General features: G+C 42.4%; 1 protein-coding gene across 1 annotated transcript in view; it reads right to left on the bottom strand.

The window, feature by feature from the left end:
* Positions 1-18,323, bottom strand: part of TTLL5 (tubulin tyrosine ligase-like family, member 5) — a 124,212-nt gene that overhangs the window by 90,295 nt on the left and 15,594 nt on the right. Inside the window, exons 9-11 of the mRNA XM_009887046.1 lie at positions 8,310-8,411; positions 8,091-8,182; positions 5,890-5,997 (exon numbers count right to left, since the gene is read on the bottom strand). Of these exons, the coding sequence (XP_009885348.1) occupies positions 5,890-5,997; positions 8,091-8,182; positions 8,310-8,411 (302 nt within the window). The remainder of the gene's footprint in view (positions 1-5,889; positions 5,998-8,090; positions 8,183-8,309; positions 8,412-18,323) is intronic.

The raw sequence follows: 18,323 nt of genomic DNA, 5'->3' as shown, positions 1-18,323 counted from the left end.
AACTGTGCTACAATTTCAACTAAAGCAGCAACCAGTCAGTGCAAGGCAGAAAAACTTCTGTGAGTATAGTGATGGACATACTGCTTTGTTGAACACATTGCCAAACTTGAGGCTTCAGAGACTATATAGTATTTTGTAAATGAACTCCATCACTTTATCTACTGATGGTACAGCACCTGCTTCAACTCTGGTAGAGCACAGCTTAACAGCTACGGGGACATAAACAAATCTACATCTTGGGGGCTATCACAGTCATGTCCCAAATCATTCCTGTTACCCTGCAAAAGGCCAGCATAATGCTTTGATAAGCAAAAGGCCACACTGTGTCATGTCAAGTGATAGAACAGAAGCCTCTACTCTAGACACCAAAGGCTTTGGAGAAAGTACTGATGCTGTAGTCTTGTGTGTGAATTTGCCTTGCACTCCAAATAATACAGCTTAGCTCCCTTTTTGTAGGGAACTTTATTTTAACAGAGAAAGGTTTTATCTCTCTGTTATTACAGGAAAGGACCCAACAAGATGGGACAGAATTATGCCACATGTTGGTCTTCTTGTCTGCTTCATGAGATGAAGATTCATACTAGCTTGGCCAAATGTTTAATTACCTCACTATGAGGCACTTTCTCCACAATAGGTAACCAGAGAAAGTCCATCACTAATAAGATGATTTCTCAGCCTTTTTCCCTTCTACTGAAGCCTGAAGGACACAGTCACATTCTCAATAAAAGTCTTCAGAAGTGGATCAGTTTCTGGGTGCCTACATAGAATCACAGAATATCTTGAGTTGGAAGCGACCCATAAGGATCACTGAGCCTAACTCCCTGCTCCTCACAGGACTACCTAAAAATTAAATCACATGACTAAGAGCATCGTCCAGACACTCCTTGAACTCTGACAGGGCTGGTGCTGTGACAACTTCCTTGAGGAGCCTGTTCTAGTGACTGACCACCCTCTCAGTGAAGAACCTTTTCCTAATGTCCAATCTGAGCTTCCCGACACAGCTTCATTCCATTTCCTCGTGCGCTATCACTGGTCACCAGAGACAGGAGATCAGCACTTCCGCCTCCACTTCCTCCCTTGATAAAGTTGTAGACTGTGACAAGGTCACCCCTCAGCCTTCTCTTCTCCAAGCTGAACAAGCCAAGTGACCTCAGCCACTCCTAAGTCTTACCCTCGAGACCCTTCACCATCTTGGTTGTCCTCTTTCTACATAAACCACTACTTTCTTTGCTGAACAGAAGATTACAGTTGGGCTTATCACCTATACCAAAAATCAGACTCAGAATCATCCTTCTACTCTGAAGTCAGAAAAACTAGTAAGGTCATCTTCAAGGCTAACATCAAAGAACAGGAGTCTCAGTGCAAATTGGGCTGCCTTTATAATCCTAATATTACAGGTCAAATAAATTATCACCCCTGAAGGAACGAGTTCTTCAACCCACCATGTGAGATCACACTGAGCGAAGCGGTTAAAATCCCAATAACCACCTTTGGACATCACTTAACTTCCCTTATGTCACTGAGGAACAGAACAGTACATACGCCTGCCACTTGTTCTTCAAGCTTATGTGGCCAAATTAAGAAAATGTAGTAGCAGGTAGTCAAAATAAAAGCCAGCTGACTCTGTAGATACATGTGTAGATGAGGTGAAGAAGAAAGCATGTTCCTGACTTCATTAGCCCAAGTTCTTCTTAATTCAAGTTCCTAAACAACAACTACCACCACCTTAGGCCCAAGCAAATTAGGAGACAAGAATAACCTGGTGTTTCTCACTTCCATGTTCTCATCTATCTGCTAAAGATCTTAATGTCACTACAAGAAACAATGGCAGTATAAGATGGAATGAGAAACCAGGGTTGAATCCGACTTTGGTAACGCTAGTCCACTGATTATAAATTGACGATGCTGGTCATTTCTTTATGGCTGTTTTTGAAAGAGTTAATTCTTCCTAGGTCTGCCCCAGCACCCTGAGAAAGAAAACTGGTGCTTCCAAACTGAGAACAGCTTCCTAAAGAAACCAGAAAGCTTCTGCGACAACAGGGATCCTGACTCTTCAGCTGAGCTCTGGGTGCTAAATCATCAGCAGTTAGATATCATTTAGAGCTATGAAGGGACAAGGAAAACAGTGCAGGGGTAGACCCCTACTCCTACAGGAGCTATCACTAGAAGACCTATCCCTTGAACTCATTTTACCCTTCAGGCTCAGGTGACAGTTTTGTAAAAAATTCTGAAGACATAGTTGTCATATTACAAAACCTGCCTTGGCACATTGAATCAAAAAGACCTGTCCTGAAAAGTACAGGGCTCCCGAATCTGATGGTAGCCAGAATACTCTAAGGACAACCTTTTTCAGATTCAAAATGGCATCTTTACATACTGGCTTCAAAGCAAAGACAGACAGTAAGTGTATAAAAATATAATGGATTAAGCTTTGCAAAAAAAGAGACAAGAGTAGGGAATACCTGTTCTGCTTTTCCTTGACATACCATCTATGAAACCAGAAAAAGATATAGGATATGTGTATGATATATGTATGGCTGACCTAAGTCTCTATGCAAGGACGTACCTGTACTAATGTCAACCAAGTCTGCACAGAAATTCCTTAAGAATCTCAAATTTATAGCATTCTGCAAAATTCATTATGGAGCACCCAGCACTGTTCAATACTACAAAAGGCTACCATTCCCCCAAACAAGTCAACCACTACTGGTAAGAAAATTAAATGCTTATGAAAAACAGGAACATTGATGGTTGAGAACTGGTGATTAGATACAAACGAAGACTTTTTTTAAGCATTTCGCTCCAGATCAGCGCCACTCAAGCAGTACAACATTTTATTGTTTGCTCTATACCATCTTAATTAGAAGCATAAGCCTGACCAATTCAGCCTTAGTACACAAGAGCAGCTAAGAAAGAAACTCATTGCTTTAGTGGGATCAACATGCCTATTACCCTACCCTGCCCTGCCTTCTTGATTGACACTGTTGAGCTCCCCCACATTGCCGGGTTGACTAGAGCTGGGAATGAAACGGGGGATTTAAACCTATTGCTTCTTCAGGCTCATGTTTCAGTGAGTACAGAAAGTGGTGCTACACCAGATGCTGGCAAAAATATATGCTGCACTCAGTTGCCTTCAGTTCATCCCCTGTTAAACCATCCTACAGAGAGATTTTTCAGACTGTCTGAAAGCAGGCCTCACTACCTTGTCAAGCCCACCCAGAAGTGTTTGCTGCAGGAGGCATAACAATGCAGTCTTTAATTGGCTTGCACATAGGTATCCCTATCATACTGCTCCTACACTGAGACATCATGTCCCTCAAGGTCAGTGCAAACCCCAGTTTCTCTTAAAGAAGGCTCCAGAGACAACTAACAACTCAGCTGGTGAACAGCTTCAGGACAATGCAGTGGTTCGGAGTCCTGCAGCATTCCCTCCTCTGGAGCTACTGGTTAAGACATTTTTTACTTGCAGCTTAATTTTACATGAGGAATTATTAGCTAATCACAAAGAACAAAACAGAGGCTTCAGATCACATTATTAATAACAATGCATGAACAAGGCCGCAACAGAAAGTAGTGTAAGTACTAAATGATTTTGTGATGCACTTGAGGGGAACAAAACTACAGAGCATCCCAAGTCCTCCGAGAGCTGATTATTACTAGAATGCAGAAAAAACAGCTCACATGAGGCCAAAAGGGGACTCGCTACAATCTTTCCACAAATTGTCAGCAGCGCTCCTCTCTTACATTAGAAAAGAATCATCCTGACCTACCACTCTCACTTTCTAGGCAAGTACGCGTAGCTGGAACCATACAGACTGTCTCACCAGTCTTATTTTAGAACATGAAGAAGCCATGAATAGAGTTTCTTCCCTTAAATCTAGAAAACAAGTATATTACATAAAAAAGTTACTTGGGAAAGGAATGAAGGTCCATAGCAGCACTAAACTGTTAGAAAAATAAAGTGGGCAGCCTAATCTAGACAAATGAGTACTTATAATTTAATTTTAGCAAGAAGGTGGCAATTGTGCTGGAGTCCTATTCCCTAGAAGAACATTACAAAGAGTAAAGTAGAATACACATTCAGTTTGTCATATTCTAGAAGCTTTCCAAACTAGGCCTACCTCTGTATCTGAATCTCAGAAACAGGTTTCTGAAGTCTGAGGTACTTTTCAAGTGATCAGTCTTTCTCAGGACACACACGCAGTTTCATTGTTCACAACCCAGAATGAAGAAAAAAAAAAAAGCTCTTGGAAGCCTCTACATGCTGCCTTGAAATCTTCATTCCCAGTTTTCTCCCTCATGTTAACAAGCTATGAAGTCAGCCATTCTGAACCTTTCATGCTAGAAAAACTGCCATATAGCATGACAAGGGCAGTTCAAATCCTTGGGACAAGGACCACCACTTAATTGTGGGGGAAGGTGGCAGAAAATATGGAGCTCTGGAAATGCCTCAGGCTCCCTAGGGAAGCAGTATGGCTCCTACTTAAGCTGTCTTTCCTGGGAAGCTCTTAATTTATGTTTACACTGAAATAAATGGAACAAAACAGTTTATTTGTGGGGGAACATCTGAGAGGGTGGTTAGTGCAACCCTGGGGAGGCAGCAGGAAGTGGGATAACCTCAGAGCCAGGCCCAGCAGAAAGTACACCAGGAACATTAGTTTCCACATACGCAGCTCAGAGGAATCTAGAGACACAACTGAGGGAGGAAAAGGGAGAAGCAAAAAGAGAGGCAGTTAAAGTTTTTTTGGTGTGGTTTTTTTTTAATCTGGTTGTTGCTATTTCTACCATAGCTGATAAACTGCTGCTTCACTAAAACTATTATCTAACTCCTAAATCCGCATGCATGCCAACATTTTCCAACTTTGAGCAAGAGCATCACATTCAGTCAGAAGAAGCTAAGGCCAGAGAGGCAGCCAACTAAACATATCAGCCATAGCTCTTCCTTAATTCTTGATGGCCTCATCACCCCTAAATATTCAAAGATGACAGCATTTATGTTAGAGTGTTGAAAGATGGAGAATTGTCAATACTCGAGTGCAATGCAAGGACCATACAACTGGATTTACCTGTCACAGCTAGTTTAAATATAAGTCCCAATATCTATACACAGGTTAGCTTAAGCCAAGCTTGGTCTTTGGCTTAAGCACGACTGACACTAATTATAGACTCATTTCCCCTGCCCCAAGACTCCATCTTCATGCATGTATCCACATGAGCAAAGGGCGGCTAAGAGCAAGAGGAGGCCTCTTTAGGGAAGGTTGGGAAGCAGCCACTGGAAAGCAGGAGAAGGCACACTGTGGTACCAGCCGCTGCTTTCTGGACCTCATCCCAGCATCTGCTGCCAGCGAGTTCTCAAATACCTTTGCCAGCACGTAGCTCTCCATCCAGTTTCTGCCAGAAATAGGCTTTGACGCCACCATGCGGTACTGTCACACAAGCACAAGCCCAGAAGCATTACCAGCACTGTCCTCAAATGCATGTAGGACAATAATTCAAAACTACATTGCACTAGATGGGTCAATAGAAAATACTAAATGCTCTAAAGGGATGTTTAATCATCCACAGCCATCCTTTGCAAGGGCACTCACTGGTGGGTCAGTAACTTCAACTTCCCAGCACTTCTCCAGTTCCCTTTCAAGTCTTTTTTCATCATCCCATTTTCAAGCATGAGATTCTGATGAACAACATTAGCACAGGGGCAACTGTGATTCAGTGTTCCCTGCCCTCACAAATGCCTATACTGAGGAGAAAAAAAAAAAAAGACAACCAAACACAACAGTATCCAGCTTCCTTGCAATACAGAATGAACTTTTCTCTGTAGCATCAGAAAGTTGGAAATTTCAAACAGTACTTAAGAGCCAGTCAACAAATATTCCCCAAGTGCCTTACCAAAACAACTGCCACGATGGGAAAGAAAAGTTTTACAAGCTGTGGCAATGGCCAGCTCAGCAGAAACTACAGTCTTGATAATCAGGTCCTCCACGTTGGCCATCAGCGCTGCAAGGAGGGGAGGAGGAAAAAAAAAAAAAAGTAGATTGTGAAGTAGCACACAATACTTAAAAAGTATGAGAATATGCATATGGACAGATACCTTTGTAAATCAAAGCATGTGAGAACCTATGGATGACAAAGCAATGATGTTTGGAAATCCATGCAAGCATAAGTATATAGATACATGCATAAGTACCCTAGTGCAAAATACTCACAAATGAGAATGATAAAAGTGATTATATGTACAGTACAAGTAAGCAGAAACATGTGGCAAGCACATCAGCACAAGTCAGCTGGAGTCCGATCACCACCCACTCAGAGTATTAGGAAAGATTAAACAAGAGTGGGTTAGTGAGATAAGCCCTTAAACTACAGAGAATAAGCCATAGCCACTGAGACAGAAATTTTTTTCTTGTGGACTTATGAGATAACTGTTCTGTGATATTGCACCTTCCTCTAAAGCAGCTGTTCCCATACCATGATTCACAAATCATTTTAAAATGATGCGACTGGTGACAGCTCCCAGTCCTGCTGATCTATAGATAATCTGCAGTTTCAGTAAGGAAGCCTTCTCCAGCTCCTGTGTGAGCCTGTAAACAGAGCTCAGGAACTGGAATCTCAGCTGACAGAGGGAGCAAAAGGCAAGAAAATATGCATGTTAGATGTAGACCTGGATTCTACACCGCGTTTGGGATGAGTCATGCAATAGAAAGAACACCACGCTTAGTTTCCGTTTTCAAGGACAGCCAATAGACAAGTGAGAGAAGGAGGGAATGAACAAACACTTCAGTCCTAGTCTGAAAAGTTAGTAGGGATGATAGGACAGCCTTCCCCACCCCTTAAGGGAGCACAAGCAAACACACAAGACCTCCAGCAGACCCACACAGACATTTGGTAATCCCTGTCCCAAAGAACATCTAGTACAAACCACCTGACTAGAGTGTTCGATTTAGACCTACAATTACTATTTCTCATGTTCAGATGACGACATGCAGGGACCTGAATAATTACAGAGGAGCATGCAAGCAAATTCAAATGTGAACTTCTGTACCAGAAGTTGACTAAATGGAAGCAACACAGCATGGGAATGTTGAAGTGCACATGAACATCTCAGCACAAAAGCCTTCCTAGTCCAGACAAGGCCAGCACTTTCCAGCCAGCATTCTGCCTCCCTACAACCAGAACCAGATGCATCAGAGAAAGGTGCAAGAAGCCCCATAATGGATAGTTAGAGAAACCTGCTTGCATTGCTCAGCAGTTTACTTAATTTTCAAGAGTGCATGTTTTATACTTTAGGTTGGGGTGGGGTGTAGAAATGTATCAATACAAGTAACTGCGTACATAGCTTACTGAAAACATATGGTGCAGATGATTGGACAGCCATGCCAATCCCCCATATGATGGGGGAAAAAATTCTACTTCCATCTGAAAGCCAGATTCAAACCCCTTCCTCCAACATTTAAGTGTTCCCTAGCAACATTTGCAATATAGGCAGAGCTGCTACCAGTAGTGTTACTGATACCTCAGTATCACAGGTAATTTATCCTTTAAAGGATATACCTGGATTCTGCTCTGCAGATGCATTTACTCCCAGCAGACCTGGCAAAGGTGTGGAAGAGGGTACTATTTTATATGACACACAGACTGAAATGAAAACACCCAGCAAAAACCTGAGCCATGGAAAGATGACACCACATCCAAGAGTCATTCAAACTGGCACAGTTCTCCAGAGGTTGGTCACTCATCAGACTGAACAGGCCATGGGAGCAGCAGAGGGAGGGAAGCTTTTAGAAGGAATGGAATGACCTTAAGAAACGGGAAATGTAGGTAAAATATTAAGAAACACACGCTGAGAAAGTCTCAGAATATTATTTGCAAAAGGGAAGGGGTAGGCCTCATCTCTGGGGATAGTACTCATCTCTGGGGATAGAGAATAAATGCACAGCTCCAGTGAGTAAGCTGTAAGGAACAATGCTTCCCTCCACCCTGCTCTGGCGCTAAGTGGGACTCACTGGGGCTCTTCCCTGACTTCATAGGATTCGCACTAGTGAGATGATTAAGATCCAACAAAGGAATAAAAGAACAAGATCTGTACTGACCTGCAGTGTCTCTCCCCTCTTGTTTTAAGTACCTCAGCATTGCACTCATGCTCCACTTGTTTCCATAATCCTCTACTTCAGGATCATCACAGCTAAAAATAAATGAAAGCAGCAAGTTGACACCACTGGCCTACCTCTACAGAGTTGCACCAGCCTTAGACCAACTTAGGTAAATTGACCCAACCTCTAGAGATCAAGTTCTGCTTTCCAGCCAAGTACCTGACATAATCTCCACTCTTCTTGTTGACACTGTAGTTGGTCAGATGCATGAACTGGTTCTTAATGTTCTTGGATGCCTGGTCATATCTCACCGTTGCAAACCTGTGAAGAGTGATAAAGATTCACAGTATTTCTTGAACAAGTGACATGCTTGCTAAATATGACCTATTACACAGACCACTCAATAACAACAGCTAGGGAGAGAATGCATGTAATGAGACTTCATCAAATGCAACTTCTAACAAAAAATACAGTTTATTCTCAAGGGTCACATCCAGGTGCATTTAGTCTTTTTTCAGTGTCTTAGAGCAGGGAGCTCCATTTGTTCTCCTGGGAGTTTTCACAGCCTAACAGTAGACATCATGCTAGGCACAATCTTTCTCAACTGCTAAGGCTTGTGGTCCTCGGGCCAAACAGGCCACTTCACTTTAGACAGTCAGTGTCACAGTCCCTTCAATTTCACAATGGCACCCACCATGAATACGTAAGATCCACTGGTCCTAGAAAATGCACACATTCAGAGCAATCATACTACATATGCATACCACAGTCAATATTTCCTGAAGTCTCATACAAGCACAGCTCAGTTTTGTGCACTCCAACGATGCCTTAGGAAAGGCTGTGTGGGAACAGATTTCTACCACTAACAACCACACAGCCTACAACTGCCAATCCTTTCTCAAGAGGCATCCAGGAAACCAGGTACAACCTGCAGGCCAGACCAATTTCTCCAACAAGGCAGCATCTGCTCCAGGGTGCTGTCATTCTCAGGGACTACACAGCCCTTCCATATGTCAAATATGTCACATAGCTGTATTCAAGGAAAGGGACTGTAGGGAAGACTGCAATCAAGAGCAAGACACTGCTACAAGCTTTTTTAGTCTCCAAATGAACGCTGTTACAGCCAGCAATACCACAGTTAAAGCAGCCTGTTTATTATGGTATGGTGGGTTGACACTGGCTGGACACCAGGTGCCCACCAAAGCAACTCTATCACTCCACCTCCTCAGCTAGAGAGAAAAGAGAAAATATAAAAGGCTCATGGGTTGAGATAAGGACAGGGAAATCATCTGCCAATTACCATCACCGGCAAAACAGACTTGACTTGGGAAAATTAATTTAATTCATTACCAATCAAATCAGAGGATGATAACGAGAAATAAAACCAAATCTTAAAAACACCTTCCCCCCACCCCTCTCTTCTTCCCAGGCTTAACTTCACCCCTAATTTTCTCTGCCTCCTCCCCTCAAGCTGGCACAGGGGGATGGGGCATGGGGGTTACGGTCAGTTTATCATACATTGTCTCTGCTGCTCCTTCCTTGTCAGGAGGAAGACTCCTCACACTCTTCTCCTGCTCCAGCAGTGGGTCCCTTCCATGGGGGACAGTCCTCCACAAATTTCTCCAATGTGAGTCCTTCCCACAAACTGCTCCAGCGTGGATCCCTTCCATGGGGTACAGTCCTTAAGAAACAGCCCCCTGCCAGCAAACCTGCCCCAGCACGGGCTCCTCTCTGTGGGTCCACAGGTCCTGCCAGGAGCCTGCTCCAGCACAGACTTCCCATGGGGTTACAGTCTCCTTCAGGCACCCACCTGCTCTGGCATGGGGTCCTCCACAGGCTGCAGGTGGATATCAGCTCCACTGTTAACCTCCATGGGCTGCACCAGGACAGCCTGACTCACCGTGGTCTTCACCCCAAGCTGCAGGGGAATCTCTGCTCCAGTGCCTGGAACACTCCTCCCTCTCCTTCACTGACCTTGGTGTCTGCAGAGTTGTTTCTCTCACATATTCTCACTCTTCTGACTGCTACTGGTGTTACACAGCATTTTTTTCCACTCCCTTCTTAAATATGTTATCACAGAAGCACTACCACCATCACCGATTCACTCAGCCTTGGACAGCAGCGAGTCTGTCTTAGAGCTGGATGGCATTGGCTCTATCAGGCATCAGGGAAGCTTTAGCAGCTTCTCACAGAACCCAGCCCTGTAGCCCTTCCACTACCAAACCCTTGCCATGCAAACCCAATACATACAGAAACAATGGTAACCTCCTGATTAAGACACATTATGTAAAACCAGCCTTTTTTGCTAAGCTATTTATAAAATCAGATTAGTTCACTGCATGGGTACAGAAATGCTTGTGGTGACAAAATAAAACGGACATCACAGGCCCCCGAATAAGCACAGAAATAGAGCAGACAATTGTACTGAAGAATTTAAACAGTAATCTTATCAATAGCACACCTCTTTAAGAAGGCTGAATGAATGCTGAAACAATATAAGCTTCTGGGGGAGGAGAAGGAGCTTCCTGCAATCAACTGCTAGTACAGTTGCCCATGATACCCCCCCATTCCAGTTTGCGCTCTGCAGCCAGCAGGGAACTGATCTCATACATGTGGCAGTAAAGGAAAGAGTCAACATGAGAATGGGAACAGCAGCCAGGAAGGGTACAGGACTGTTTCTCTTGATAGCCATGCCAATTTAAAGTGCTTAAAATTTATCTTGTGCAAAAGTTGCTTTCTAAAGGTGTAGTTGCATGATCAGCCTTTGTCAATCTAAGGATGCACTGCAGCTGAAAGCAAGTGTGTGTAACCCGTCCAGTTGCACACTCCAGCCACTCTACTTGATCTGCTCCACAAATTACATAGCCACAGGCAAGTCAGATAACTTCACAGATCTGACTGAACAGCCACTTGAGCAAATACAGAAAGATACCACTTAACTTTCAACCAGATGCAGATATACCCTCTTTCAGACATAAAGGAGAGTGTTAGGATGCAGGGTCGGGACAGAAAAAGGGTACTGCCTCCATTTTAGGAGCAGGCCACAAAAAAAAACAAAACACAAATCGAACATTAAGCAGAAGATAATACTATTCAAGACAACATTTGCAAAATCCTACATCTAGACAAGTATATGCCATCAAATTAAATATAATGTAATAGAATTATTACAGTTGGAAGGGACCTACAATAATTGTCTAGTTCAACTGCAATAATTTTCTTAATTTGCATATAATCCATTCCTGTTTCAATATATATAGTAGGCCTCAGGCTTTGGAGAAAAATAAATAAAACAAAAGATTGAGGGCAGAATCCAGTGCATCTGTTTGGCAGAATAAATGACCAGTACAAGCCACTGCTAACCACTACAGTTCATAACAGTTATGTTCTCATTATAAAAAAACAAAACAAAATTATATCATTAAGAGAAAAAAAACACCTTCTTCACTCTGACCATCCTCCTATACCACAATAGCTTAAGATGTCAATGTCTCAAAAGAGATAAAGGGAGTAAGAAAGGGTAAAGGGGAAGTCAGACATGCTATCCTAAGAAGCCCTAAGGCAAGAGGGAAAGAAAGTACCAAGGAGAGCAGGGTTAGTTGCAAAAAAAGGGACAGTAGATTTGGGTAAAGCCTCAAAGCAGGAAAAGGGAGGCAGTGCTCAAAAGAGATGGAAGAGGGAGAGAAGGAGGGGAATTTGGAACATCTGGCTGTGCAATGAAGTTAGCGTCCAGAAAAAGAATACATCCCCAATTTGCCTAATTAACAGCCATCTCTCTTCATCCATCCCTATTACTTTCTGTAGTTCAGAAGTTGAAATATACAAGGACATCCAACAAGTTACACAAGAAAAAAAATTCATCCTTTAGAAAGTACTGCCACAAAAAAAAAAGTCTCATTTCTCACTGAAAATGAAGCCACTACTGCCCTCACTTGGTAGCCATTTTGAGAAATATCTCTCTCTACAAGAACTGTATCAGCAAATCCATGAAAATGCTCATCAGATTAAATCTATCCTTAAATACACAGATGGTAGCACGGGAAAAAAAACCCACAAAACAAAAACACCCTCCATGATGTAACTAACTCTAAATGGCAAAGATAAAAAAAGTAAAAAAGATTTTGCACCATATTTTTCTAAACTTTAACTACATATGAAGTCAGAGCATCTGGCAACAGAAAAGGGTTTGGAAGTTTGGATCCCCTCTCCACATATTTCCACAGCTTAAAGTATTTGAATTTCTTTTCAGTTTAACTGTAAGTTTCCTGGATTTAGCACTTCTGTTTTGAAAATAGTGACAACAGCCCTGTCTTTTTTTTTTTTTTCTTAATTATGATTTCATCTTCACCTTAATCATTTATTGGCAGCATACGAAAAGCATTTGTTGGTAATATGCTTTCAGCAGAACCTGGAAGATACTGAGCACAAGCAGCAAGCTATTTCACAAAGTCATGGCTTCCTCAATACTTTGAAGCAGAGGACAATTCGGTTCATCATGCTTATCAGCTTTTTTTTTTTTAAGTTATGCACATAATCAGAAATGTGAGGATATGAACCCCTAGCAGACTTGCTTCTAAACAACAGTATTCCTTTACCTTGAAAATGCTTGCATTAGCTTCCTTCTACAGAGACTGTCCTTAGTTATTAGGTGGTCTGAGCTCCATTCCCATTGAATTTACATTTCCGTGGGAACTGATTATTCAGAAGAGACTTCAATGTGTTCTAGAGTTCTCAGTACATAAACTTTCTCTTCCAGTAGAACGCTGTCATCTTACAGGATATCATGGGCCAGTTCAGCAACACATCAAAAAAATACAAAACATTAAGTGACTCAAATCTACTATCAAAAAACCCCAAGCTTTAAATCACAGAATCAAATGCTAGCTTACTACATTCTCCAAGAGCTGGTTTGACAGCCTTACTAGCTTCATGCTAAGTGCAAGTCTGCAAATGGAAAATCCAAGTTATTTCTAGAGCCTCTATCAATAGCTTCTGGATGTTAGAATGGTGACAGATCACAAGTACAACACTGGCAACAGCCCACACACCTTAGACTGTGTTGCACACTTGCGTGGGATAGAAGAGCATTACTACCACTGAAATACCAGTTATGATTACCTTCAGTACTCTATAGCTCTACAGCTTTTCACACTATACTTCACTGTATCTTTCTTCAACTATAGTAACAAGGCTACTCATCCACCACACTTGTTCTCTCCAGGAAAGACAAAAGACTTACATGCTACAGAAAGTGTTGGTTCAAGAGAAATTTACAGGTTATTTTTAGAGACACTAAGGTCACAGGAACAGGTCTTGCAGTAAAAGTGGAAAGAAGGAAAACTTCAATACTTGTAAAATCTCCTAGGTGTTAACCTGAGATTAGAATAAACTCTTGAGAAATCTTATGGTCTTTTAGAGGATGATTTCATTCCAGGGCCCTACTCTTTTCCAAAGCCATTCTGGGGCCCTGCTCTTTTCCAATGCTATTCCGGGGCCCTGCTCTTTTCCAATGCTATTCCAGACCCCACCCCTTTTCCAATTCCAGACCCCTTCTCAGAATGGAATATTTGTCACCTAAAAGAAAAGGGCCAAGATCCCCAAAACAATTCAGAAACTACATGGTAAGGTGGCACAGAAAAAGGGTGAGCCTGATGTTTTCCCAGTAACACAATTTACCATGAGCACATGCTGCAACATTCTGCACGAGCTATTTTCCTAAGCACTAAAGGCTTCATGCCCAGGTATCTCATATTGCTATAATCCAGCCAAAGAGTGATGAAGGCACAAATAACCGAGGCCAGGTCATCATCTGCCAGGACAGGGCTGTTTCCTAGCCAAAGCATTACTCGTGGATGCTGCTATGTGGGAGCCTGCAATCACCCAGGAATCCAAGAGTACTCCTAAACTGGAGGCTGGCCTGTCCACATGCAGAGACACATTTTCAGACAAAGGAGATTATTTTGTCAAGTGAAACTCTTCAAAACACTATCTTCTGCTCACTAACACATCATTCTTGCTTTGCTTCAAGCAACTCTTATTTTCTCTCATTTTCTTATGTGATCTGATCTTGTCCAAGTTCAAGTTCTGAACTATTCCATAGGCTTTGCAATGCAGAGACCCAACACAATTTACACTGCTGTGTATTGCTAGTAGTTAAGTTTGTGTGGTCTGAATGGTTCGACAACTGGCTCTACATTACTTTGAATTCTTACAAAGAATTTTCCTGTAGAACTTGTCAAGTGAAACTAAAATAGAAGTCTAGGAACAGGTGAAATTTTCCACTATTAGTCAGACAGGAAGGTTTCCTGCCACTTCAGTGCATTCTTCTGACCCCACCTCATCTAAACCAGTAGTTCTTCCTGTTAACAACATGAAATATTATAGAGGTAGCCAAGAAAGTAATGGATGTCTGTTCTGTATCCACCATCAGAAGGATATAAACTCTGTTTTGGCCTGAATTCAGATTTGCTTTCTCCATAACACAGGTTCTAACCACAAGTTTTCAAAGTTGTATTTCTCCTGTGTTGACTGAACTCTTTCACCTGCCGATGGACTTGAGGGGCAGGGAGGAAAGAAGCAGAGGATGCAGGAGGAATGGTCCCCCATTCACAGCATTAACCTGGGTCACCTCTGTGATACATATCACACGGAGATAACATAGCTCACAGCAGCAAGGACATAGAAAGCACCTTCTCCCATCTTGATGTTATGTACTGCTTGTGTTCACTATCTAAATTGAAAAACAAGTGATAAAAATGTTCACTTTCATTAACTTGTTTCTGTGGCCTTACTGCACTCCCATTCTCTCGAAGATCTTCCCCTTCTAATGAATTTTGTCCTTTTAAAATTTGAGGAAAGGAATAAGTTAAGAAAATTAAGCACACCTACTAACACGATATACAAAATGTTAGATTCCAAAAGCCTCTAAACAGAAATATTGTGGGAGAGCTTCTACCCCAAAACTACAGATAGAAATAGGAACGGTTAAACCAAGGTTGACGGAACACTGTTTAGTTTCCACACAAACTGCTGCCAGCAACACACCTCCCAGGCAGAAGTAGCAGCAATCATATTGTGAACAGCCCTGGCAGTCTCCCTCCCTTGCACTGCTCATTTCCAAATTCAAAGCTTAGAATAGAGAAATGATGCCGATACCCATAATTGTTCTGACACATCTGCCCATGTCTCAGCTGGTCACAGCCAAGTCACCAAGCAGCACACCAGCTTGAATGACGGCAACAACCAGTTCCCTTTACCAGCAACTACACACTGCTACAGAGCTCGCCTTCAACAACAGCACATTCGCCTTCCCTCTGGCTGCACTTTCTCTTGGATCAGAGAGGGAGGAAAGAGCAATCAAAAGCAAGCAGTAGGGTGGCAGTAGTGGCAGCAGGTGGCCTGGGCAACAGGAACAGAAAAATCAAGGGAGAAATCCTTACTAATTCCTTCAGACTCCAGAAGTACTCTCAACTTCCAGACTAACAGTACATCACCTAGAGGCATCCCAGCTCTCTGCATCGCCATCATGCTTCAGATTTCCCCTGTTTAAAATCACCTTTGCCATCCAGATACTGAGATTACTGCCCTCCCTCCCCATCTTGTTCACTTACACCTAATAAGCAAGTTTAAGCTCCACCTTCAATAGGCCACCTACTCCTCAAGTGACATGTAGCACTTTTCCCTGTTGACTTAGCAATCTATAAAACACATTGCAGAGTCCATATTTATCTCTAGAAATCCCCAAATCCACCACACCACGCCAATCTTTGATTGACCCCTAACCCACAGCCTGGCAGTGCCTTACCCCAAGCAACCTGCCCTTTTACTGTCACACATTCAGACAGGACACTACCCGAGGGACTGTACACCGCTCTTTGCCTTATCCCCAGCATTACTTCAGGAAATGAATTGACTACAAGGTAAAGTTTGTCATATGCGAGTCATTTTAGAAATACATACTGATCATTAAGTATTTACATAAGATGTCACACAGTTTTGCATGAAACTTGGCAGCTCTGGAATGCTTATTTGAGACATGTAGCCAGAGCCTGGGAAAGGAGGAGAAAAGACCCTGGAGTGGGAAGGAGGAAAGAATAGTTAATCCCTTTTCTCTCAAACAAGTGCTACAGAAAAAGCACACATTATGATAGTCTTTTCCATGACTGTACACAGAGTTCCTGCCTAAATGTCCTGGAAATAACCAGTGTAGTGTTTCTATAAGCACGCTCCTCACATTTTATGCTTGGAGTCATTTTCTCAGTCCCTCTTCCCTCCCCTCCCCATGCATTAGACTTTGGCTTCCCTGTTAGTCTATTAGCTCCCACTTTGTTTAGGGAACTAAGGCCACATAGAAAGTTGTTTGCACCATTCAATTCTCTTTATGGTTCCCATGAACTGCTGTAAAAGTCAGGATGAAAAGAAACAACATGCCCTAAGGGAATTGTTCAATGGACTAGAAGTGGTAGAAGAAAACTACAGATATTTCCATTTTTAACACTATCAAAGTCTGGACTCCAAAATGCCACCTGGGACCCAGTTCTCTCGCAGTACAGGACAAAAAACAGAAGTCTAGAGACCATCACAATCCCGCTATCTCCAACATGAATATTTGCCACAGCATCCACCTGATATGTCAGTTAGAAACCAAGTATGAATAGGAGCCAAAGCTTGTATGGGAATTACTAATCATAAAAAGGAGTTTTGGTGACATCTCTGTGATGGCAGTTTCTCTAACCAAAGCTGGATAAAATTATTCAAACAGTTCTCTGTTAAAGAACAAGATCCAGGAGCCATTTTTACCAGATGTTTGCAGGGAAAGGAAAAAAAAAAAGAGACTTATTTTCCTTTTTTATCTTTTCATTAAAAATTTTGCAAGTTTTCAACTTATTTTGAACCTATGGAGCATAATAAAACACCATGATGGTGACTGAGCACTTGCACAGTTTGCCCAGAGAAGTTGCAAATTCTCCTTCTTTAGAGATATTCAAAAGCCATCTGGACATGGTCCTGCGCAGCTGGCTCTCGGTGGCCCTGCTTGAGCAGGGAAATTGGACCAGATGACCTCTAGAGGTCCCTTCCAACCTCAGCCACTCTATGATTCAGTGAACTTCTACTCCATTTCTCACATTCTCTAGTTTCTCATTGGGCAGACTGTCACCAAGAGTTGCCCAGCCTCTGCGATTCTTTAGTACACTGATCCTGTCTGTTAAGCACAACAGCAGCATCACGTAGTTATACCCAGAGACGCACTATTCCCAGCTAGACCACCACCTGCTACCTCAAGACAGACTCAAAGAACTGGGACATAATTTGAGGAACATGAAAGATGAGAAATCTGTAGTAAAGAGATCAAAAATGAATTTGCTAGCTAGTATTTAGCTACCTTTCCTTCAGAATTTCCTAAAATATGCCATCAAGACAACAAGTTGCTGAAGCTAGCAAGACACAATTCTTTTTACTAGACAACAGTGATAGGCCATGTCAATATAGCAACTACATGACTGCAAGATATATAAATATTGCTCAAGCCATTTTTTCCATTTTTTTTAAAACCAAATCTTTGAACCAAAAAAGCAGTTTTGATGAAGCTCAACAAGAACAGGTTGTTGAAAATGAAACGCTTGTCCAAGGACCCTAACTAAAGGCCACATCCTATACCACAGACAAGTGTCTAGCTACCTGCCATGGAAACCAGATTTAACAAAGAGCATCACTAGACCACGACTTAAATATATATAGTAAAAAATATTAAAAAAAATATTTATATTATATATATTGTAGACTTCCTTGCAAGTCTGAAACAGTGGTAGTCTGAGGCCCAACCACCCCCTTTTCCAGAAGAAAATTCAAGGTAAAATCTGGTAACAGGTGTCTGTATAGGCAGCAAATTTCTATTGAAAGACATACAGAGAGAAACAGACAGACCTTTCCCCTCAATGATTCAAATCCTGCTTGCCTTTTTAATTAAGGAAGCAGCAGAAAGTGTCCTGGCTTGATGCACTATCTACTGGTCCAAAGTCCAGTGGGGACATCTAGTGAAATACACTGCTCCACAGCTTCTGTGCGAGGCCATGTCTACCGAAGGGGTCATAGTCTGATCCCAGGTGTCCACGCAGAAGTGAGTTACGGTCCCTCAGAAGCAGAGGGCTGCCAGGCAGGGGTTACTGTGAGGGGATGGGGCTGCTGCAGCCGGCTCTGGCCTAAGCGCAGCCTGTGAGGTAATGTGAATTCCTT

Source organism: Charadrius vociferus, unplaced genomic scaffold, assembly GCF_000708025.1.
Source record: "Charadrius vociferus isolate BGI_N301 unplaced genomic scaffold, ASM70802v2 scaffold14, whole genome shotgun sequence".
Classification (NCBI taxonomy): Eukaryota; Metazoa; Chordata; class Aves; order Charadriiformes; family Charadriidae; genus Charadrius; species Charadrius vociferus.
This window is presented reverse-complemented; position numbering and strand designations above follow the sequence as displayed.